Below are 24812 nucleotides of genomic sequence, written 5' to 3' on the forward strand. Positions count from 1 at the left end.
GTTACTACATCGTACCTCATTGACATTAGATTACATTAGATTAGTGAGTGACATTAAATAAAATAAAATGCTTAGTGAAAGTATTTCCAAACACAGCCATTTTTCAACTAAGGAAATGTATGTAACGAGTTGTAGAATTTTACAGATGATTCTGCCGAGGAACAATTGAAAATATTTGTAACAGTTTTGGAATCATCGCTGCCAAAAACCATATGTTCATTAAGAATTGAAACGAAATGGCAATATAAAACACACTAGATAACTGAATAAACTCTTTGACTGACCATGCTATGTGCATAAGGTAGAGCCTTTCACCTCAAAAAATATCTAGTATGCACATAGGCTATAAGGCTAATGAAAATTAGTATCGGACATACTGTTAATACCTTTTTATGTTAACTGTGGTCATGTAAACTTCATTTTTGTTTGAACGTCCCTTCAAAATACCAATAATAGCGATATCATAAACCTTGTTTGCTTTATACATCCTGCCTTGCAGTTTGGTGAGAAATTGTTTTGCGTTCACTTCAAACCAAATCTTGAATAATGTCCCGGGAGTACAAAATCTTTACAATGCCAATTCTCCGAATGCTCAAGAATCACGTGCAATAAAGATGCCAATCAAAGCAGCCCTGGCATGGGAATTAAAATCACAGATAAGAAGCATTTTCAAACATCTCATACTTCCATGAATTTTTCTAATGCTCAACAAAAGGTACAGTTACCACCAAATCTTTGTACCCTGACGTCAGTTTTCAAAGGTGCATTCAACCATCCCACTCTCACTCTTCAAACAATGTTGATTTTCATCAACATTCTGCAAAAAATTAACAAGTAGGTTTTTCCGTTACATCTGTCTAAACTATCAAATTTTTCTGGGTAAAAAGGAGACGGAAATAGCAGCAGTCAGGAAAAAATGAAAAAACACAACACAGAAGTAATTTCGGCTAGCATCATATATACTTCTGTTGGCCCTCTAATCAAGCCTGTGTTCCAGACCATTGGCTTGAAAGATGAAAATTTTAGATTAGGGGTAAGCGCCCTAAGTGGATTACTGGTGTCTTTACAGCACCACATTTACCTCGTGCGTGCATCTGCCGTACCACAGGCAAATCACAGAATATTATGTTGCCATCACTGATCTCTATAAAAGACTGATTGCCATACACTGGTGCCCAGGACCCCTAGAGAGATTGTTGGAAAGGATATTTTTGCGTTCTATAATCCAACTTTTCAGTTTAGCGTTAAGCTTTTATCAAAATTTTCCTTGGTAGATGGTAAATGGAATTACCCTGGGAAACACTGCAAAGAGTGATACTAGACTATTTTACGAAAAGGCGCAACGAAAATAATAAAATGAAAACAAAGGCTGAACTGACTATCTGAACAGTTTAGTTTGGAATAGACTAGACTCGGAAATGCAAATAGTCCCTACGATTCAGTCATTCAAAAAGAAATTAAAAGCTTTAAACTGAGAACATTCAAAGAAAGCTGATCTGCATCTTTATTTTAAATTTCTTTGTATTACATTTAGTAGCTTCTTTATTGTATCATATTCAATAGTTTTTATCTTTGATTATAAAAAGGTTTTTATCTTTATGTAGTTAGGTTTATTTTGTTATTTTGCTGGTACAATTGGAGAGCAGTTTAAATTGTTACCTGAATTGTATCCCGGGTAAATGTGTCTTTAATAAAATGAATGAATAAAAAATAAGCTCGGCTTCCCTAGATAAAAATAAGAAAAGATTACTGACAACATTATCAAAATTGTATTGGTAACCAATAGAGTATGTTGTAACCAATGAGGTATACACCTCATTGGTTGTAACCCTCTTTCGTGTACAATCTATGACGCAATACGCATGACAATAAGAGGTTGAAATGGGAACGAGGCAGGCCTTTGATCAACTAACAAATTTTTACTGGAGTGGAGAAATTTGGTGTCTTGTCCCAAAATAAATCAAATTCATAGACCAAAGTTTCTTCAGACACAACAATGAAGTGCGGTGGAACTGCAGATGCAGCTCCAGCTGACGAGGAGACACAGAAAGTGATTGATACGGTAAGAGATTTCCAGGAAAAGACCATATGTTCATGCGTAATTGTGTTGAAAAGTTTAATGTTTTTAATCATCAACTATGGCGGATAGTCAAGTTCCTCCTTATTCTTAAATTGATCTGATGAAGGTGCACACCCTTTTCACAATCCTTTGGTTTGGGAATGCTCCCTTCGTTCCCCGTCCGCATCGCTACCAGCCACCTTTTTATCGACTTGCTCAAGATGCGGAAGAATGGGCGTGGCCCAACAAACTACCCTTTGGGAAAGGGATTTCTATTCCTAAAGGTACCAATTTCTGAGGATTTGCAATTAAAAAATTCTTGTAACTAGAAGCTAGTCATGTTTTATCATGCTGACAAGCTCTTTAAAAGAACCATAATTTGTTGCAAAGTAGATAAATCATCTACTGCAAGTACTGTTGGTAGGATAAAATCATTGGAGGTGGCCTATATTTTAGAACAAAGGGATTTTTGTTAGAAACAAAGAATTTTTATTATTTCCAAGGGGCAAAAATCCATTTAAAAAATAAAAGTTGATATGACCCTGTTCATCACCTTTCTAAAGTCTGTCTCCATGAATTATATTGAGCAAATCTTCAAATCCCAACTTGTCCCTCTTTTTTCAATATAGCTATAAATTAGCAATTCCAGCTTCATAAAAAACTATACTAAATACTAAACAAGTTTCTTATTTCAAAAAGTAGGAAAAGCTTTTTCCTTTAAACTCATTTGAATTTTTCCTGCTTTCTAGGTAAAGCAAGAAGTTGAGCAAAAGCTTGGTAGAGAATTGCAAGTGTTTAAAGCTTTGCGAGTAGCAAGACAGATGGTCCAAGGTTTCAATTTCTTTGTCAAGGTATGCTTATTTTTATGTATTGCCAGAATCTCTTCTGTTGCCATCAAAAACTGTGAAATTTGACCATTTGACAAAACCTTAAGAACCCAGTTTAATAGATCCAATTAGTATTTATTAAACATCTCTTTTTTCTTTAATAATGTGCATTTGTAAGTGATGTTTAGAGTAGAGAGAGTAAAATCAGAAGCAGACAAATTTCAATTACAACAAATTCCCATTGGCTTGATTTTTCATTATAAGCTTTTGTAATTTCCAACTTCCAAACAGTTATTGGCAAGTAATTCTCAATGTTTTCTTGCAGTTACTCAATGTGTTTTGTAATGTTTTCTCATACATGCATCACAGAGCCTTTTGAAATTCTTGAACAGTACAAAGCATATGGCCTTAAAGACTGGCATTAATTATCACATTTAATATGTATTCTGTTTTAGAATTTGCTACATCAGATATATGATGTTTATCAAAGAACTATTTTATAGCAAAGAGGTACTTACATATGCCACAAAACATAATTAACAGTTTGAGTGAGCTGTCTACCCTACTTTTCCCCAAGATGTTTCTCTCTCTGAAACTTGCCCTTCTGATTTTCTTCCCAAAGTCAGGAAACACACTTTTTGTGATTGCATGATGTAATAATTACTTGTTTTACTGGGCTCTCCAATAGGTTCAATCTTTAAACCTATTGACATCAGAATAAAAGAAATAAGCTCACTGGAGTACTTTTATCTTCAAACATAACCTAGTGACGTCAGTACATTCTATTAGAATTTTTTTATCTTAATAATTCATAATTTTTTAGGTGGATATTGGGAACAATGAATACATACATGTCCGTATTTATCAAAGTCTTCCCTGCTATGGCTCCAAAATTGAACTGCATGGAATTCAAGTTGGCAAAACAGTAAATGATGATGTTGGTTATTTTGAAGGGTTTCAGCTTTAGTTGACATACTTACCAAAATTTATTGGAAGAAATAAAAGCTTATTTGATCTGAATTTGAACTAATGACATTTTAAGATATTTTACGAACACAATTTTTTGTATCCTGATACAGCAATACACGAATAATTTCTTTCACAGTCATAACCTCATTTGTGTTATTAATTTGGGGCAAATTTACTATATCTTGTAGTTTTGTTTACTTAAAAAAATATTACTTATTGAAATCTGCCAATAATGACTGTAGCCTACTTTTTTTCATTACCTGAAATGCAATTTTCTGTTGCCCAAAAAATGCAACTTAAAAGTCAGTCATTCTATCTGTTGCACTGGTTCTACCCCATCTACAAATTATTTGAACATTACCGCATTAGGTGAGATGCTAGGACCTCCTTGGAGTCAAAAAATTTGGTCACAATGGTGTGTTGAATGGCACATCAAACTCATTTCTGAAAATTTCAAGACTGTTGAATGTTTGCAAATCTTAATCACAATTGACCATGAAATTGGCAACAAGACAACTAATTTCAATACAATATATTTCTAATCACCTATTTTGCTGGAGATTGAAAAGAAAAACGGCTGTTCCCAAAACATTAACATTATTTTGAAAGAAGCTTCCATTTACAATAGAATAACCAAACAATTCAAAAATAATAAATTAAATTCAAATTATACAAATCTTATGATTAGTTACTATCAACATCTAGGCATATCTGCTGAAAGAGTTTAAGGGATTATTATAAAAATATTTTCGGTTTTTAGTATTAAGAGTTATTCGTGTGGACTTGTTAGCTAGTGGGAGAGCTTCTATCAGCAAAATGTGAGAAAAAGCTTTTCAGCTTGGAGGTTATACACTCAGTATAAAGGCAAAGGGCTTTTAAGAAAGAGGCTTCTCATTTCGAAATAAGGATGTCAAAGATACTGCAGAATAAAGAAAACCTGTTAGAAATACCTTGATAAATTTTTCTTTTGAAAATATCTTTTTTAAGATATGTGTGTCTGGTCCCTTTAGAACATAGTTGAATGAGACCTCTAAACCATTTCCCTTCTTGTTGTCATTTCCCCCCTTAAGAAAGTTTTGATTATTGATGCATAAGGTCATATCAAAAAATTTACATCATTGGCTTATTTTTTGGTCCCAGTAGCTGACGTCTGGGGAAGAAATTTCTAGGCCCATAGCCTATATGTCATGTGTTTTTCAAATTGAAAATTGTACAAAATTGCATATAGGCCCATGGGATTAATATAGGGGTAATAGACTACATATTATTGCCAAATTGTATATCATGTTAGCTTTAACATAAAGTAATGTTAGCCATGAAGTCATTGAATTTTGTGTCATTTGACACTAACAATCACCATCCTTACGATAAAGGCTAATGAGTATGTTGTGATTGGCTAGTATCAAAAAGAATAAAATGGGATTATGTTTCCAAGCAAGTGAATATTCATGATAGAAGACTAATAATGTTTAAAGTTTTTTTAAGCTTTAATATTCTGAGCCAGCCAGAATTCTTGACCCAAAAAAGCACCTAAATGGTACTGAAAGGACAGAATGGCATCCAAAAGAATTTTGTTTCATGCATTACACTACATTAAGACTTACCTTAAATTTTGAAGAAAAATACTACAATCAAATTACTTATAAACCTGTTGGAAAGGTACAAAAAGTCATATCAAATAAGCTGCTCTTAAGTGTGTATGTGTGTGTACATGCGTATACCAGTGGGTTGTGAAAAACCAAACCAAGCTCCGGTCACAATAAGCAAAACTGTCACCGGTCACCACGAAAGAAAGGCACAGTCTTTTAGGTTTTAAACGCTGAAAATTAAAAGCAGGATAGTTATTAGATTGTGAATGGAAATCAAGGGAGATTGAGGTTAATTTATGATTTATGGTCAATGATTGATGATGAATGATGGACTGATTACTGATTGATGACAATTGATTAACTATGATTATTATTAATTGGTTGATGACCATTGATGATTGACTGGTGAACTGGTGATTTGCAGGTTGACTGATGATGGTGATTGCTTGATTAATAATCAACGATGAGTGGTTAATGATTGGCAGTTGGCAGATTAAATGACTGGTAATGGTAATTGATTGATGAATGATTGACTGATGATGATTGACTGATTGATGATGGTGACTGGTTGGTTGTTATGATTGATTGATGTTGATTGGTTCGCTAATCATTGATGATGAATGATTGGCTGATGATGACTGAACATGACTCATGATTATAGTTATGATCGACGGTGTTGATGAGCACGATAACGATGATTGAAAATTGTTATCACGATGTCTATGCAAAGCAGCGTATCTGTATCGGAAAATCATGGAACTGCCAATAGACACGTTTGCTAACATAAACGGCTAGAGATACCTAATTTTCAAGTATTTAACCACTGGGATATTCTAATTACGTAAACAAGTTTAGAAAAAACTGTCAAATAAGCAGGAAGCGCTAGGTTCACAATTGATGGAATTTTGTTATCAATCTGCATCTGCTGCTCGAGGGGTTTACAAAAATTTTAAATATCCGATATAACCAAATCTATCAGCCTGAAAAAAATAAAAAACTTGTGGGAATCCTAGGAAATGTATTAGAATATCGATCTCTTATCATAGGGTTTCCAGCTCAAGTTGGAAAGAAAGTTAAGCAGTACCAAAACATTTTGGTTTCAATGGTGTAAATATATTTCCAGTCCAATTAGTAGGGTGGAAAGACTGCTGCAGTAAGGAGGAGAAAAGATTTGATAAAAAAGGCTATGAAATAGACGATGACTACTGCGGAGGTTATATGAAATACTCTGAATACAGCATACAACATCAGCCAAAAATGATGTTGCTTCTTAATAAATGAGCGTTTACTAGGTTTTGAAAGGCGTGGTAAGAAAAGCATTCCAGCTGGCTCAACTCCTAGCTCCCCTTCGTTCCATTACATGACCTTCCTCAATCATGGACCCACCCATGAAGGTTACACTGAAACGCCATCAACGGATTCAACAAAAGTGCTGCATATCTCTGAAATCTATTTCCAAAGAGTATTTCAGTAGTGTTTAACAGGAAACTAGCAGGCATAAATCCTTGTATTGTGAAAATAAAATCAAATGCATCCAACTTGTAAAGGGACTGGGTTGTATCCAAAGACAGATTTTCGAAGATTTTCATTTGGGCGAAGAGATGACTGCGATAATGAAATGACATCATTCTCATAGATCTCTTACGTTACAAAAAGGTGCAAAGACCGGGTTACAGAGACGAGACAACATACATGCAAGCAGTAATGTTGATATGTATATGATGCCATTATTCTAAGTATTTTTTGGATTGCAATGATTATGGACAATTGTTTATTGTATTAAATGCTTGTCAGATCACTGCAACAGGTCTCGCAAACAATCCTTTATATTTCAATGTTAAATACAACAAGATATAGTATAATATAATAGCAAATCGATTCACAACATTTAGATTTTCTAGGCTTCTATGAAGTATGTTTAGCTTGGAAAACTACACGCTTTAGTATCATCTGAATATGGTGGGCTGTACCAAAAGGGATTGGTAGTGCTTTAGAACCCCCCTAAAGAGTGATAAGACTCCAATTTGGGGTTACCTTGGAGGTAAAGCATAATGCTTTAACTGATAAAGGAATAAAATTGATGAAAAATGCTTTAATCGTTTCTGGGCAAAGCCTTGAAATAACTCCAAAAAATTTTTTTCTGTCTTTATATGGGACATTGCCATACATAGAAAAATTTAGCCATCTCTAAAAATTGTTATATAAAATCTAACCATTAATCAAGTACTATTGACATGGTCAATTAACTCGGAAACAAATGTCAAAATTATTCGGACACTTACTAAACCTTGGTTTCCGAGGAATCGTCGAATCTTTTGTATGAATGAGAGGCTTCACTGGGCGATTCCGCAATAAATACTTCTGGATCCGGATTAATGTGAACGTGATTGGTTACACTTCTACGTGTTGGCGAGGCGGGTGTGTCACTTTCATAATCCGACCGGCCTTCCGATACACCGAGTGCTTTCCGGACGGGCCGAATAATATTCCTCCTAGTCCTTGTGATCAAAAGCGGACTGAATTCGTCATACTCGGCAGATGATAAAAGTCCTACCGTGCGTTCCTCGTTTTCGACCCAGCGTCCAATCATGTGCTCAACGGCTTCTTGGTATTCCTAAAGAAAAAGACAGAATGTGATTGACAAAAATATTTTGTGGCAAGATCACTACAGTCGTGATTTTAGCCTTCAAATGTCTGTTATGAAGAGCCAGTTGAAGCATTAGGCCCATGGCTTCTGATTTTTTTGGATGTAGAGGGTGAAAGGGAAAAAGTGAAGATGAGCTGGATATCTTATTGGTTGATAAAGAAGGAAAACCAGAAACTGGAAATTGATTTACATTGGATGCACATTAATACTCAAACAATATCAAGGAACAATTTTTTCATTATTTTGGAAGTCTATCGGTGTAAAACGAGATTTTTCTAGCGTTTGAAAATTTCAGTTAGAAAAAAATTCGATTTCAAAAAACTACAGTGGCATTAATTTTCAGTTGCCCTGCTTCATCGAAAATAGATTCCAACACAATTTTTGGTACTTAAAGTGCTCAAAAGTAACCAAATATAATCCATGTTACAATGTTCATTTACCGTCTTCAATGCGCCACATATCTATGTACCTGTACCAATGGTGTATTTACTCTCTGAAGGAGAGTCTTCGTTACAACGGTACCCAGTTGAAACGAGTCTCATCAATTTAACATGAAACGACATTCGGTAGGCTTTCGGTAGGCAGTTCTCACACGGGGGTTACCACCGAATTGTAAATCAGTAGGTTCCGAAGGAATGCATTAAGGTTTTTAGACACAATAAACTGAATTACCAATGGTGTAGGGTCTTTTATGAAGAACGGGATCAAATATTTCCTATCGAATCTTCTCCATCCACGGATGATGCTCATGGGGGACTTTCTATTTCGTTCACGATATTGTGACATCTGCCTGGTAGCGTGGTGTGGACCAACAACTTTACCCTGTCAAAAACAAAACGAACAATTTTGAACTCTAACTAAATATATACTCTCCTTTAACATTTCATTTACAGCCTCGATAGCTGTGAATCTTTGATGTGAGAAAGCCCAAAGAAAAATTTTTCAGACGCAGAAAACTAGTTTCCAGTTTAGTTTTTGTCAGCCCATTTCTCTTTACGGTCCCAGCTTCTAGAATATTTTTTTCTTTGTGGGGGGGGGGGAGGGGGGGGTTGGAGGAAAATTGTCTTTTGGCCTTGCAGCACTCAAACCCCCATACACCGTTCGACAACAAAGGGCCCCTGATAGAAAAGGGACATTAAGGAACTTTAATATCCGTGCTTTTAGGATATTACCCAAGTTGGCCTTGCTTTTAAAAATTTTAAAACATCTTTAACTGAAGCATGTAACTTCGCTCCCTCCCAGTTAAAAAGTAAAAATATACTTTTCCATCTTGCTATTCTGTTTAACATGCTATAAACATTGAATGGGACCTTTATACAGGCCGTAGGCAAGGGTCCCTGTCTCAGATTCATCCCCAGACGCCTGCGAATACGCACTATCTGCTGACCTATACTGTAAATTGCATTTACTTGATAAGTCTCACAGTTATTATATACAATGTACATATTTCATAGTTTCTGTTTTAGTTCTATCATAAGCTGCAATATAAGACAGGAGACGACTGATCACGCCAACTAGGGAAGTCTACAATCAGCTAGAACGGGTACAGAGCACATCGGATGGTGGTGGGGTTGGCCCGTCTATAAAGTTTGCTGTCTTTGATACCAGGAACACATTGACGTTTCGGTTTTTCATCCCTTGAGAAAAGAATCCCTCGATTCGACCCATCAGAATGCCTAAAATGGTGTCTTTAGGCCAACGGACTGGGACGAGCGATTGGCTAGACGCAGTATACATGGGACTTTTCTTAAAGACTATGATTCAATAATTCGCAGTTGGAAAATGTTCATCTAAATAGCTAGAATTCAAGGGATTTTTTACAATTGCTGCGATGATGTTTGGATTATTTACTAATATCAAAAGTAGATATGCTCGAATGGTGGCGTGATAAGTTCTACAGGTTAAAAAATGCAGCAATTGGTTTTGATTATAGATGAAGTAAGATGAATAGCAAGCAATGTAAACAAAATAAAAACAATAATATAATAAAAAAACGAATCGTTCTACAGGAGTTTACACTTCATCGTCTGATGCTGTTATCAACATGTGTCCTAGTTAAATATAATGGAATATCACTTGTGAATAAAACTTTTAACTCTTACTTAATATTTACCTTTATAGCTCAACAATTGTAATTAGGTAAAAGATAAACCGATATTATCAGATGGTGTTAATACTGACCAAATCAACCTGTTTAAAAGATTATTTATTATCATAATTATGCTCTTACCAGTTCGAGAGACTTGCTGACGAATCCCTTGTTTGTCTTTCTTGCACTTTCAACTTTGCATAGCTAGAGAAAGAAGCAAATATTATTGATATCAGGAACAGTACAATACCGAAACAGCGTAGAATCTTGTGTAGAAAACTATAGAATAGCACGTAACTGTATAGAAGTTCAAGAGCCTCTACGGGGTAGCATTTATAAGAATGGCAGTGATGGAACATCTAAATCTGTACAATGATGTCTATAAGAAAGATGACTTTGCTGATCAGTCTATCATTTTGCAGAGTAAAGTTGTTTTGCCACAGATGACATTACAAGTTCAACGAAGTATACATGAAAGGGGCATCTTTAAAGGGAATAGGCTGAAAATGGATAAGATCATCACGATAGGAAGCATTTATAAAGGAAAGGAAAACAATTCTGAAGTATCATTACCTTGCTGAAATGTTCAAGAAATTTTTAAACAAGAGAAAAGGTTAAGTTTCAAATTGTTATGGCCTAGAGACAGTAGGCCTTGGTTTACATGGTGTCTACCCTACAGGTGATGTTATTACTTTGGCCCCAAAACTATGTCTGACCCCAAAACTACACAAACGGTCCTCTGCAAAGAAAAACTAAACGAAGGTGGCAGAAGATCTTGTTTGATTCCTTCAAGAGATCAAACATTTCTAACTGTTAATCACTTTATCTGACTATTCCAGAAAGGTCTGCAGTGCAGCCACATCAACAATACGGTAAGACTTCAAGACCATACCTTGACTAAAGGAAGTGTGAACCCTCCAAGCACCACATTTGTGAATACGGTGATGGCAAGCGTCGTTGTCATGATCATTCTTGATGCTTCTTCGTTGGCCAATGGTAAATGAAGACTCTGTGCAAAAGCAACAGCACCACGGAGACCTTTCGAAACAAAACACTGACAAGTCACTTTAGGTTTGGAAGGACCGAGAGTAACTTGAGCAAAAGCTGTGTGAAATGCTCCGTACTGCACAACACTTTCCAATTTAACTCAAATATAAAAATCAAAGCTGGGTTATTGCCTAACTATGACATCTTTCCTCTCAAGAGCTTTTTCTGTGTGCGACAGGCTTTAAAAAGCTAGGGTTACAGAAAAAAGTCCTAAGTTAAGAAAAATAGCACAATTTAGATATTTATGACAAAATTAGCAGAAGAGGAAGCATCTGGTAGCAAAAACTCCGTTAAATCTAACGTAGGCATGTGCAGTTGAATCTCGTTAAGTCGGACCTTCATTGGAGGGAATAAAATGGTCCGATTAAGCAAATGTCAAATTTGATTAAGGTCGAATGGGAATTGAAAATTAGTCCGACATAGTAAAAAGTCCGAGTTGTCAAGGGTACTACTTAACGGAATTAAACTGTATTTTTGAACCATTAAATCTAAAAAACGATTGGTGCATAGAGAAAATATGAAAATAAATGAATATGATTACGTTCTCTTACCACTAAACCATATAAGTGAGAGAATCTTCAAAGAAACTCTGTTCTCTTTACTTCGACAGAAGATAAAAAAGAGCGACAATGGGAAAACAATGCAAGCTCTTGCTACCAAGCAGGCGAGCTAAAAAAGAGATAAAGGCCAAATAAATAAAGAGATAAAGGCCAAGAAATAAAGAAAAAAGAGAAATACCAGTAAACATTTAAGTTCAAATATCTGAATCACACGAGAGTGGAGAATTAACTAGAACTTATCAATTAATCTTTTGTAAATGCATTTCATTTAACATCATTATTTACTTGATTTTTTATCAAACCAGAACTCATGCTGTTAAAATTGTAGTCAACTCAAGATCATTTGCTGTTCGCGTGGATAAAATCACATGACTCCAATCACGTCACGAATTCTTCGTTGCTTTTACAGCCTAACCTTCACTTTGAGCGGAAAAGCAAGAAAACCGGATGCAATATGGCAAATCCGACATCAGAAATATATCAAAATTGGCAAAATGCATCTTTTAAGCTGAAGTTATTTTTATATCTTAGAAGCATTTTTAAGTTTAAATATTTCAATGTATGTTAAGACAGTAAATATCTCTTTAAATGGTGAAGATCATTGTGATGACTATAATTGAGTATGATGATGATGATGATGATAATGATGATGATGATGATGATGATGATGATGCTGCTGATGATCATGATGATGATCATGATAGTGATTATGGTGACCGTACATAAAAGAAGACAGCAAATACTATGGCTTAATTTCTATCTGAGGTTCGCTGCTATAATGTTATTAAAGTAATATGTCCTGATGCATTTCGCTGGTCATTTAAATTTCCCATTGGTTGGACTACACAATACCCTATTGTTACGTAGCCAATGGGCAAAGTAAGAATAGTTCTCAGTGTTTTCTCGATTATAAACGTGTTGCAAAGCATGTTCTAGACTCTGAACGGTTGTCTGACGGGACAACGGGCCTCTAATGAAAATTTGCACCTACCATTGCAAGAGATATAAATCGAATATCGAACTCATGCTCAGAACTGAAAATTGACATCCCTAAGAACAGGAATACAAGTGTTTCTAAAAGAGAAAATAGTTAAATACGTTAAAAACTGTTTGCAAAAAATAACCAGACTAAATTTCTTTGGTGTAGCTGTGGTCGTAAATAAAAGATAACAAAAAGAAAGCAGTGTCATGCATCAGAATATAAATATATTGAATAAAATTTGGCAGGTGATGTTTCTATCCTTTATAACCTTGCAATTAAACCTTGAATATTGATCCTTTGACATTTAGCTTTTGCTATTCTGATCTTTTGCAACGTAAATACCTGACTTGCGGTATTTTGCTCTTTTGAAACCATGTCATTTTACTTAAAATATTTCGATCTTTACAAACTATAAAGTCAAAATTGTTGCATGCTGTTCTTTGGAACAATGACACTTGAATAGTGACATTTTGATACTTTGAAACTATGAAACTTTGATACTTTGAAACTATGACATTTGACTTCTGATATGTTGAGACTGTGATATTGTCACGAAGGACGTTTCAGTAGGGAGTTTAAGAAACAAAGAAGCGACTGTTGTCTGATGTCTTTGTGCTCTAACGATATCAATTCGCCGTAATACGCAAGTTTTGATGTCACAATAGCCGTGCTAGAATAGAGTGAGAGGTCGAAGAAAGAGATCGATGGAGCTTGAGCTCAAACGCTGAGTCGAAGTGTTTGTGAAAAAGGCTTCTTAATAAGTTGTTTATAAGATAGGAATATATTGACCAAAGCATCTTCAATTGTGTTGAATAGCAAATTAGGAGTAAAACATCTTTCATCAAACAGTTCCTTCAATAACTTTGTGAAACTGGCAGCCTACTTTCTCAAGACATATTTAACAAAACGAGTTTGGAAACAGAGTGACACAGATTTGGTGGACTAAAAGTCCTTTATAGAAATTACATGGTAACAAACCTGCAATTAATGCTAGACATCGAAACACCTGCTGAACCGATATCTGACTCAGAGGTGACAAATTGAAATGTGTATAATGTGACATGGTGATGCCACATAACAGAATTGCCATAATTCCTAGAAAGATAAGCAAAAATAGAATAGTGAATTTGGTGGTTGGTTACGTAACGAATTATTTTCAATTCAAAAGAAGATAATTTTTGGATTTAGAATGAATCTAGAAAACCTAGAATCTAGAGATCCAGGGTTTTGTTTATCATACATGATACAGTGATTTACGCCAGTAAAAGCAAAGCTGTAGTTGAACACCCAACAAATGCTCTAACGGAAAACGAGGTGCTTATTTTTTGTGTTAGTAGCTGTGCCTTTTCCTTATAAGAATTTGAGAATTTAGCAGTCTCCAATCAGCTCATGCAGCCGTTATATTTTGGGGTAAAAGGGGACGCATGGGTGGGCTCGCTGCCAATGAAATAGACTGACTCTATTTTGTACTCAGTAGTACAGTGCTGTCAAAGTTGAAGAGCTAGACAAACACATTCAAAATTTAAAGTTGCATTTCAAACTATTTGGTTCAAAAATTTTAATCATTAATATTAGATATAAAATGTTGAAATGAGCTAGATCTTTTTGCAAGGATAATTTAAAGGGTGCGCAAAGAAATCTCACACACCTGAGAGCTCAAGGCCTTCTGAAAGACCATATGGCATGTATGCGAATATAATCATGGTACCAATTTCCAATGAAGGATGACCCTTGAAATTCACGTACTTTAAAACCTGATGACAAAGTGGAAAATATCAATAACATTTTACAAAACAAGAGCTGGGGTACTTTTACCCTGTCATCAGGTTCTTATAGTGGCATCCAGAAACTTGTTCACATAAAAGCATGTAATGTTGAAGCGGTATATGACGAGATTAGTTTACTTTTGATGTTTTATCTTAAAACTTTGAAACTTAGATAGGAGTCTCTCTTGAAACCAAATTCCAAAACTGAAGTGCTACCGTCCTTCATTCCTAATCAAGGATATGAAATTAAAAAAATGGCTAATATTTCCGCAAAGGCAAATTGATCAGCATTTATAGTTAGTTTAATATATCAATAACTTAAGGGAATTGAATCGTAAAGGGTGTTTGGGTTAATAAGTTTCAACCCTAACCCTTGAATGAGGGCTCACCTCTTGGCTAATAACGAAAGATTAGGGATCTGCAAATGATTTGATCTTGAATATGGTTTATTCTTGCTTGATAAGGCCATTGATGCAAAGTCGGGAGATGGCTCGAAATATTTTGGGTTGCTATACATTTGCTACACTACGGAGGAATTTCCTTGATCGACTCTGAGAAATTCTTCTGGCCATATTATCAACAACAGGTTTTTTACTCTTTATTTTTATTCAATAGAAAAAGCCTCACATACATCAGCTATTAATGTATTGTGCTGTTAAGTAATCTGCAGTGGGAGCTTGCCAACATACTGTTCTTGCCATTCATATAATTAAAAATTTCTTTTGTTATTCTTAACTTGTGATAAAAAAATCGTTGAATTAGTTTGAAATATGCAAGGAAACTTGGATATTTAAGGACAAAATACAACTTACAACGGCACTGACAAGACCAAAAGCAACGCCAATGATCGCTGACAAAAACAACATCATACAAAACTTCGAAACTGCACTTCCAGCTATTGAACTGTAAACAATGTCGCCAGATTCCATTGTCTTGGCAGCAGAAACCAGAGTTCTGATTGGATAAAACGAGAAATTTCAACTGGTTAGCTACATAAGAACTGCATTCTGTTCGAAGAGAAAACCAATACAAATGAGTCAATATCTTTTGATTTAAAAAACAGCAAAATGTAGCCTACGAACGCATTTAGGAAAGCTTGAAAACAGTATGCTAAAATTCTAATTATACTTTACAATGTTTAGCAGAGAGTTACTGCACATAAGATAGGGTTATACATAGCTCTTATACTCCGCTTGAAGAAGTCATTGATTGATGAATTGCTCTGGTTATGGAAAAATCTTAAACGTATATTGAAATGGGGCTTACAATGTTAAGACGATGGACACAGCATCATTGAGAACGCTTTCACCGAAAACGATGGCATACAAATCTTGGTCAACGTTCATGGTCTGGAATAACGCCAGTGTACATACAGGATCCGTTGCCGATATCAAAGACCCGAATGAAAACCTGGTGATCAAATTAAAAGAGATTAGGACTTTAAAACCTGGAGATGATTGTACTGACAATGCCTTGACAATTTTAAAAAGTATACGGATACTAGAAGACAGAGAGGTCTGTTGTGAGAATGCTGGCAAAAATACGTTAAGGATAATATTTATGATAAGCGTAATTAAATAGATATATAAAGAAAATGGTTGTTAAAGTTACTGAAGGATTGCCATATAGTGCTCAATTCCCTAAAGGTAAAAGCAAACGAAGGATTCGTGACGAGATTGGAGATATAGAGTCACGTGGTTTTATCCACGAGAATGGCCACAGAGCTGGAGTTGACTACGATTTTGACCGCACGAGTTCTGGTTTGGTAAAAATTTAGTTTACAGATATCCCCTATAGGTAGAACTGTATGGGGTTTGGTGATGTTTAGGGGGAGGGGGCGAGCCTATTGTTTTGATATGATGACGTCAGATGTTCCCATTGTTTAGAACAGAAGACTATTTTCTCCTCCAGTTGTCCTCCACTGGTTCTAAGTTGCAACAACAAATAACCTCATGCCAAAAGCAACGATCCCTGATCATGTCAAATTCCTGAGGATTTGGATCACTATGAAAGTGACCAATAACAGTCAGGTTTCGCATAGAGTAAACCCTGGTGACAGTAATTAGAAATGTTGAACAGTGTTACCTGTTCATGAAAGATGAAATACTATACTCCTTTTCTTAAGAGCATAATAAGCCCTGGTTCTAGGAACAGCAAATACTGCCTAGAAATTGTGACTGTTAACAGGGTGTCAGGGGATATCAATTAAACGGATGTGTATGCATGGGCTCGAAATTGATGTCACTCTGACCCGCAGCGTGATTTAAAGTGAAATTATTATAACTGGAGCGGACTTAAAACAAATTTAGATGAAAGAAATACACAGAGAAAATATTTAGAATTTATTTACTGCGTTAAAACATGTGACATGTATGGAATTTATGTAAACTTTAAGAGTTCTGTCTCACCGGATAAACTTCCTAACCACAAAGTGAACACTGAAGTAAATAGTCGTGAATAAATAATTTTCAAAACAGTAACAAACAAACCAAACCAAAAAAACTTACGCTTCCATAAAATGGAGTTTGTAGACGATCCCATACTGAAGCAGCAAAAAGGAAAAAATTAAACAGAGCAGCATAAAGGAGAAGAAAATCAGCAAATGAAAAGAAGGATCAATATCAAAGAACAAGAGAAACAGGCCAGAAAATTCACTTCTTGGGGGAAGGGCAAAAGAAAATTGTAGGGAAGGAGCACTGAAGCTACTTAAAAACATAAATGTTTACAAAATCAAAAAATGCAGCAGGTACGAATGCAAGAGTTAGCAAATTTCTCAAACATACCTGCATACTGAATCAGGTACCAAAAACAGTTTATTGATGCGTCTTTTGTTAGCAAATGTTAGGGTGCATTAAAGCTACACAATTGATAAGATTGACTTGAACTGGTTTTCTCATATATAGTTCTTCTGATATCAAAATAGCGCGAAGATGGCCAGCTTTAAGGTACATACCATATAACAAGTAAACAGTTTAAGTACCAACACTGAATAAGACTTAGCAGTCTTCTTCGCATATTTCATTGGATTTCAAGGTAATATCAGTCTATATGCAAGGCATGTGTGACTAAAAATAGGTTCTGTTATTCAAGCCTACACAACTTTCAAGCTCTTTTGTAACAGGTTTTGGAAACAAAATTAGTTTAATAGGCCTTGAGAATACTTACCAGGCCAAGAAAATACATAGTGCACCCAACGATGACTGCAGATAACAGTGTCCCTAACAGTGCATAGGTCAGAATTGCACCAATGTTGCTGAAGAAATCACCCTAATATATGAACAACAGAATGTGCTGTTAAAAGGAGATGTAGGGGAGGAGAACTTCAAAAATTACTTGCACTAAAGTATAACATTTATACTTAAAAGATTATCTGCATAAAATTTAATAGAATCTGTAAATGCGGTGTGCCTTGCACTCTGAGCTTGTCGAAAAATAGCATTTGACCACAAAAATAGCATTTTTATAAACACATAGGCATCTTTAAATTTTAGGTGAATTTCAAATAGGCATTGCCATATTCAAAACAGTGATACAAATCTTTATGCTGGGAAGCTTTCATATTACATTCCTATCAGCTGAAACTGAAAAATGGCGACTAACCTTTTGAAGGGTATATCCAGATTCAAATATAATTGGTGGAAGGAGGACAATGAAGAAGGTGTCAGGGCGAAAATATTGCAAGTCCTAAAAATAAAAGAGCATTGGATAAATTCATATCATGTCTTTAATAGCTCCCAATAAAAATGAATTTTGTACTTGGAGACTGAGATCAATTTCTCTAGCAACTGCATTATGTCTGAAAGCTAGGCTGGTGAAGGCACTTGTTTGGAGGGTGGCTCTATACGGATGCAAGAGTGATTGAAAAAAGGAATATTGAAGATAAGGTGGTCTTCTGAAACTGAACAAAATGTTTAACAATTTCTATTTACTGTTTTTTGTAATCATGAAATTCATCCTTGCACGAATCAAATTCTTAATCACTAATTCTAACAAGTTTCCCTATGCTCTCAACATTGTTCCCTTGTCCAGAAGTACTTGCCATGTTTTATTGCCAAAGACAAGACTTGTAGCTTGAAACTCAGAGACACTTTTAAAAAACACAAATTTCTGAAAAGCTTTCCATAATAGATTTTACAAAAACACCGTTATTGTATTTACGAGAGGAAGGGTGGAAGGGACTTTTGAAAACGCTAGTCTTGTTTGACTTCAATATATGCATCCCTCTTTGAACATTAAAGATGAAGGCCAAAGTAAAACTGATATCATTTTTAAACTGTGTTCTTTTTGTGAGGTAGTCTTACTAAAAACGTTGAGGCATGATATGTTCAAAATGGCCAAATGTCAACACCAATGCTAGCGGCAGGTCAGATCAAACAAATGCTTGTTGGGACAATTTTTTATTCGTTTACAGTGTTTAAAAGTAGTTGATGAGTGGACAAATATTTTTAAAATTGACAAAAATATCTGCACTTCAAAAAATATTTGGATTTTAGTCGAAGTGAACTTGAAAACCCATGGAAAAAAATTCTAACATAGCACTATTGTGTGGAATATGATGTGAGTACCATAAATACGTTAAAGTTTCTCGAACGAATATATGCTTAAGATGTGACAAATATTGTGCAGCTTAAAGTGTCAACTAACATCTAAGGCAAGCAGCTATCTTAAAAACCATCAGAAAGGCGGGCGATTGATTCACCTTCTCTAGAAATTTAGGAAAGCACTGAGGCCCAATGGAGCCATCACCCTCCTCAACCAGCCAGGCCTGACTCTAATCAAAGCCGCTCAGTTTACAATACGTTGATTAGCACCACCCTATAATAATCCACATATAGGTAATGATCCACAGCCTAATTGTACATGTAATGATCCACAGCCACAGAAATGGTGCATTTTTCAAGAAAAACAACCAAGGGTCAAAGATGATGGAGATAACAACATAACAGTAGTCAAGCTTTATAGTGTAAAGGATAAAGTGAAAAGCATTTGCAAGTACCGTCCACTCTTTCATGCCTACTCCAGCAGAACCAATGACATACTTTATCAACACCCCAATCACAGCTCCTGTTTTTGGTATTGAAAAAGAAAAGTTATTAGATGCAACAATTAGGCCTAAGTAAAAAGGATTACTTAGAAATTTTTGTAAATATGTCAGTGATTTATACCAGTCTTTTGTCAAAAAACTTAGAATGATTTTGGTCTGTTTCCACAGCGGTTGCCACAGGGGTACTCTCGAAAATAGAATCGGTTCAATTTGTATAAATATGCTATTGGTGAATGAGATATGGTATTGCAAAGGTAACCAGAAATTTGACGAGAATTTCCAAGAGGGTGTTTGCTTTTGCCTTGATTTTTTGTATATCAACCTGATCATACCAGTCTTCTTCTTGTTTGCTACATCACATTTGGACTTTTGTCCAGATTATGCAAATGCTAGTAAGACTTGTAGTTTCTTGAACATCAAACTGAACTAGGCTAGGGCACTTGGGTACATGGCCTGGTATTACCCAAACTGAGCTTGAGTTATTTTCATACATTAAGTTTCTTTGCCCTTTTTACTGCCTTGCATCTGGTGACGTCAATAAAGACGTTCACACCTTTAATTTCATGCCTTCTTGGACAGAATTTCATGCTAATAATTAGCAGGCTTTCGTGGGAAAAATATAGCAGGCGTGCTAACCACCGCACCCCTGAAAACATCCAGGCGTGTGATGGCGTGTGACATTTTTTCACAAAACATTTTGGTAATTATGGTAGATCTACGGAGAAATGGCCAACACGAAAATGATGACAGCAAAAATTTCAATGAAATTTACTTCACTGAATTCTTACCATGACTACTTACATTTTAGCAATTGAGCAATTTTCTAAACAAGTATAAACTGAGCTTATTTAATATATCCAAAAAAAACGGCACTAAAAAAATAGAAATATGTTTGCCATGTTGTAAGCAGTTTTCATAAGCTTCAATAATGAATCCTTAACAGAATCATTGATGCTTTGGCGTTCATCTGGTTGTAATGGCAGTTTTTGCGTGTAAATCAGTGCACCGAGAGCCCTTTGTTATCAAACATGACAGCTATTTTGTCTACCTTACTGGCCAGATGCATAAAAGATAATGATGGCCCAATTTTCATTAAATCAAATGTTGCTAAAATCTAGATTTAAAGCATAGTGATGTCTAAAGAGGGGGCTGTAGGGGGTAGCGAAATCCAGCAAATCCTCTGTTATTTTTTTCTGCATCATTGGCAAATCGGCTCCTTTTTATCGCATAATCGGCTACTTTCGTACATTAGCGATAGAAAATGAAAGTCTTGTTCAAAACACTTAATGTTTCATAATATCGGGATTCCACTGTAGATTAGTTCTATGATTATTTAAAAATTTTATATTTAATCGGCAATCCTGAAAAGGTGTTAAGCCTTTTTTAAGGGGCATGAAGTAATAGTACCAAGGAGGGATCAATTTATTAACTCATCTCAAAAACCCACAAAACCAATAATTATGAATTTTGCTCCGATAATAAAAGAAGGCGTGTGATGTTTTGCACTCCTGGAAAGCAGCAGGCGTGCGCCAGGGTGTGCGCGTGCGATCGCACGCCTTTCCGACAAAAGCCTGCTAATAAGTAGGTCTTGTCCCTTGGCTCTCAGATATTTTCTTTCCAATTCATGCTCAAGATCAATAGAATTCTGACACTTAGGTGAATTCTATTAGTAACCTCTAACTTGTTCACACTCATGTGAGGGTACATAGCCTTGCAAAAGACTTAACTTAATGACATGAAAAGTCTGTTTCCTGAGTAAAATGACTTACAGTTGCATTTGGTTCCTTATATAATGATATACTGTAAATCTTTACTGAATTGAAAAACTAACAAGTCAATGTTAAATACAAACCTAAAACCATGATTGCAAGTGCTTCTGGTACAAAGTGGACTTTCTTGTTTATAAAGAAAGTAATAACCAAGATGCAGAGAACTAAAAACAAGCAATGTGGCTTGGAAAGAAAAATCACAAAGACAAAGCTACAAAAATGCCAAAATGTTGTCACAAAAAATTTATATCCAATTTGGATTAAGGATCTGCCCTGAAAATGAAACCATCTGGCTGAGATACTGATCAGATTCCTTGTATCCCAAACTAATATGAACAACAGATTTTTTTTCAAAAAACAAAGCCAAAATTTTTTTTACTAGATTAACTAAATCAAACGTAGTAGGAATACAACATTCAACAGCATTAAACAAAATATCATCCAAAAGCGTTATTTTTAAACCTGCCTACTCTTAGTCCTAAGGTCTTAACAAACAATTTTCTTATCTTTCCTAATCCAGCTCCCAATTTCTTCACCTGATGAAGAATTATTCTCAAAATGTCAGAATTACATTTCTTTCAAACATACAAGCCATTATTTAGATATATTTATTCTTGGTCATTATTCATTGACGTACAACATTCTGAACTGCATTGTTTACCAATAGATCTACTGTCACTTACACAGGATGAGCAAAACAGCAAAGAAAGTCATGCTTTGGTGTGCAATGCTTTTGGCCATTTTGTCCTCTTTTACAGTATGGTGTTTTGTTGGCTTGACTGATGCCATTGAGAAATTGGAAGACCATTTTGTGAAGTTAGTTGGCTGAGCAGTGGTGTTGATACTAAAATGAAACCAAGAGCTTGGTTCAGTTCAGCCTTGATTAAAATAGATTTACTGACAATTTTCATATATAAACTCGTTAGTTCTTTATGGAAATGAGATAATTCTTCATTTTTTGAAATATTTGATTTGATTGCAGCATTAATAGGTTAGAGGCCTTGAAATGTCTGAGCAACTAGTTCATAGGAATACATGAAAAATAATTCCCAACCAATTTTTTGCAATCTTACTTATTTGAAACTAGCATGAGAAACATTTATGTTTCCAGTTCAAACATATCTATTTTCTCACCCTATCTTCAAATTTTGTATTTTATTATTTGCTTAGTCTAAACAACATGCCTCAACTAAGAAGCTGGATGAGATGACAACCTGAGCTGAATTTGATGAAACTTATCTGGAAAATAAATAACTATATTATAACAGGTATGTCACTATGGTATGACATTATGTCTTAGCTTTTGTAACATAACTTCAGTAGAAAAGTGACGAGAAGGGTGCGGAAAAAGGTCTTGCTAAAACTGGTCCAAAAATCTAAAAAACATACCAGGTCTTGGTGTATATTAGCATGTAGTAATAGCTTTTAAAACCTAATATTGGACTGACAATAGAAATCACTTAATTGTTTTTCTTACTGCTTCTTTGTTTGGAAAAGACGCAATATTTTGCAATATAGATTGCACTTGCCATGAAAGCTTATTCCAGTCAATCACATAGGAATTTTGCACCATTAAATATAATAGAAGCACTTACCTTGACATTGACACATTGCATAGCATGGAACAAAATACCATGAGAGAGAAGACAAGCTTCAGATTCTGCAGGATGTTCCTCACTTTGTTGCCCATGTCTAGACTAACAAAACAAAATAAGTGTGTATAAACTTGAAATACTTTACAACAACATTACCTGGTGCACAGAAAATTTGTCAATGAACATTTTGGGTCACAGAAAATCAATCTATGTTTTAGTGCACAAAGTATTCACATATGCATCAACACCTAGAAAAAATAATAGTGGAAAATGTACTGAAAGACCCAACAATAGAAAATTTGTTTCTTGGTTACAACAAGTTTATTTTGCAAATTCCAGACTGTGTGGAAGACTTATTGTTTCACAGACTTTCACATCGTAATTGTTCAGTCAACTGATAAGTCTGCTTGGAACACAGGTACAATGAAAAATATTTCTTGTTTGCAAACTTCCATACTGGTCTAGCAGTGAGTTAAACAATCAGCTGACTTTCAAAATCGGGAAATCTCACGAATACAAACAAAACAAGACCTTATGTAGCTTGCCAAGCAAAATGGATTGCTCCCTGGGTGAAATTTTAATAGGCTGGGTTAAAAAGTTATGATTTCGCGCCCATCGATTATCTGAATATAATTAATGCCTAAACATGGCAAATTGTTTAGGAACTAAGTTTGAAGGCCTAACTTGCTTGATCGCTTTAAAACGTAGCCCATTTTCGCCTTAAACCGTCGATTATGCATCTACTTTCTGGCACACTGCCATTTTGGTTTTTTGTTGGCCTAAATTTAACACAATGTGTGTCCAAGTGTATTGATATCTAATAAGAAATAGGAAATCTTACCAATATACTAAAGCTGCTTACTGCTTGTTTTGGACGTTCAATTCAGTGAGAGGAACTGCAGCCAGGCCAGTAGTTTCACGTTAAGCCCGATCCAGACGATCCTGCAGCGTCCTAGGTCATCTTGCCCTCCATCGTACTTCCTTTACTGCTGGGGAAGTGTGCAGATACCGTGACAAATACGAGTAATTATGTTCGGAGACACTTGACCGACAATAGTTTTTGGTATAATGTTGTTCAATTAGAAATCAATGACAAAGATGTCAAAAAGATAGCTTTCTGACCATAAATTGGCAATAGGAGTGTGATCACGAAACTCACGCACACACACTACGGCCTTTGTCCTGTGTCCTGGGCCAACTGCACACCAGGGGAGGGGGGAGGGTCAGGTGGGGATGGGAATGATGCTCGAGGGTGTAATGAATTTTCCACATGAACATGTTTCCATAAAAGAGTTTCTTCCTATCTGGCTGTTTATTAGGACACCTGAATGCAACGCAGACTGTGATTCAAATACTAAAGCTTTCCACGTATCTTGCCAACAAAGAAATGCAAGGAACCGTTACCCTCAGGGTTGCCAGATGCTTGGAATGGTTGGCGGCCAAATATTTTACGCGTGACGGCCACAAGTCTTTAGAGTAATAGTATAATCAAAATTGGCTTTGTTTGTTACAAAAGCTCCAACTTGCTTTCCATTTCAATTTTCTGTTACCTTTTACTTTGTATCTTGCTTCGTTATTTGCAATTTTTAAATTGTTTTAACAAAATGTTGAGTATTTTCTGTGCAAAAAAACTGTCGTTTTCTTCGTATTTTTGTGGCTTTCAACATGCGGCCAAAATTCGGCCAACTTTTACTTTTTCGGCCAAATCAATTTTGGACGGCCAACAACATTAAAAAACGGCCAGAATGGAGCAATTTGGCAACCCTGGTTACCCTTCCTTTTTTAATGTGAAAATTACCCTAAAATTACTTGTAGAGTGTAGACTAGACTTCAAGTTGATAATGCGCAGTCTAAAATTTAGTACAGAGA

The 24812-nt window shown here is 35.5% G+C and overlaps 2 protein-coding genes across 4 annotated transcripts; one reads left to right on the forward strand and one right to left on the reverse strand.

Annotated features, from left to right (window-relative positions):
* The first annotated feature begins 1886 nt into the window (after positions 1 to 1886).
* LOC135688762 (cystatin-B) lies at positions 1887 to 4091 on the forward strand. Its single transcript, XM_065205750.2, has 3 exons — positions 1887 to 2062; positions 2809 to 2910; positions 3710 to 4091. Exons 1-3 carry the CDS (start codon positions 1997 to 1999, stop codon positions 3851 to 3853), a joined length of 312 nt encoding a protein of 103 aa, XP_065061822.2. The 5' UTR covers positions 1887 to 1996; the 3' UTR covers positions 3854 to 4091.
* LOC135688757 (sodium/hydrogen exchanger 8) lies at positions 1934 to 24114 on the reverse strand. Of its 3 annotated transcripts, none has more exons than XM_065205735.2 (19): positions 23785 to 24114; positions 22944 to 23045; positions 22032 to 22192; positions 21432 to 21512; positions 19532 to 19599; positions 18136 to 18219; positions 17701 to 17802; positions 17043 to 17077; positions 15802 to 15945; positions 15348 to 15489; positions 14418 to 14523; positions 13748 to 13864; positions 12779 to 12861; positions 11779 to 11896; positions 11073 to 11218; positions 10322 to 10384; positions 8764 to 8913; positions 7727 to 8058; positions 1934 to 5674 (listed from the first exon to the last, which is right to left on the reverse strand). In XM_065205735.2, exons 2-19 carry the CDS (start codon positions 23036 to 23038, stop codon positions 5668 to 5670), a joined length of 2034 nt encoding a protein of 677 aa, XP_065061807.2. In that variant the 5' UTR covers positions 23039 to 23045; positions 23785 to 24114; the 3' UTR covers positions 1934 to 5667. The 3 variants fall into 3 exon arrangements, with proteins under 3 accessions (XP_065061807.2, XP_065061808.2, XP_065061809.2); XM_065205736.2 differs by having other exon boundaries at positions 4243 to 5674; positions 23806 to 24114; XM_065205737.2 differs by having other exon boundaries at positions 4243 to 5674; positions 22944 to 23040.
* Positions 24115 to 24812: the final 698 nt, after the last annotated feature.

The sequence above is a fragment of the Rhopilema esculentum genome, chromosome 9, assembly GCF_057945365.1.
Source record: "Rhopilema esculentum isolate cy_ngs chromosome 9, ASM5794536v1, whole genome shotgun sequence".
NCBI classification, from domain to species: domain Eukaryota; kingdom Metazoa; phylum Cnidaria; class Scyphozoa; order Rhizostomeae; family Rhizostomatidae; genus Rhopilema; species Rhopilema esculentum.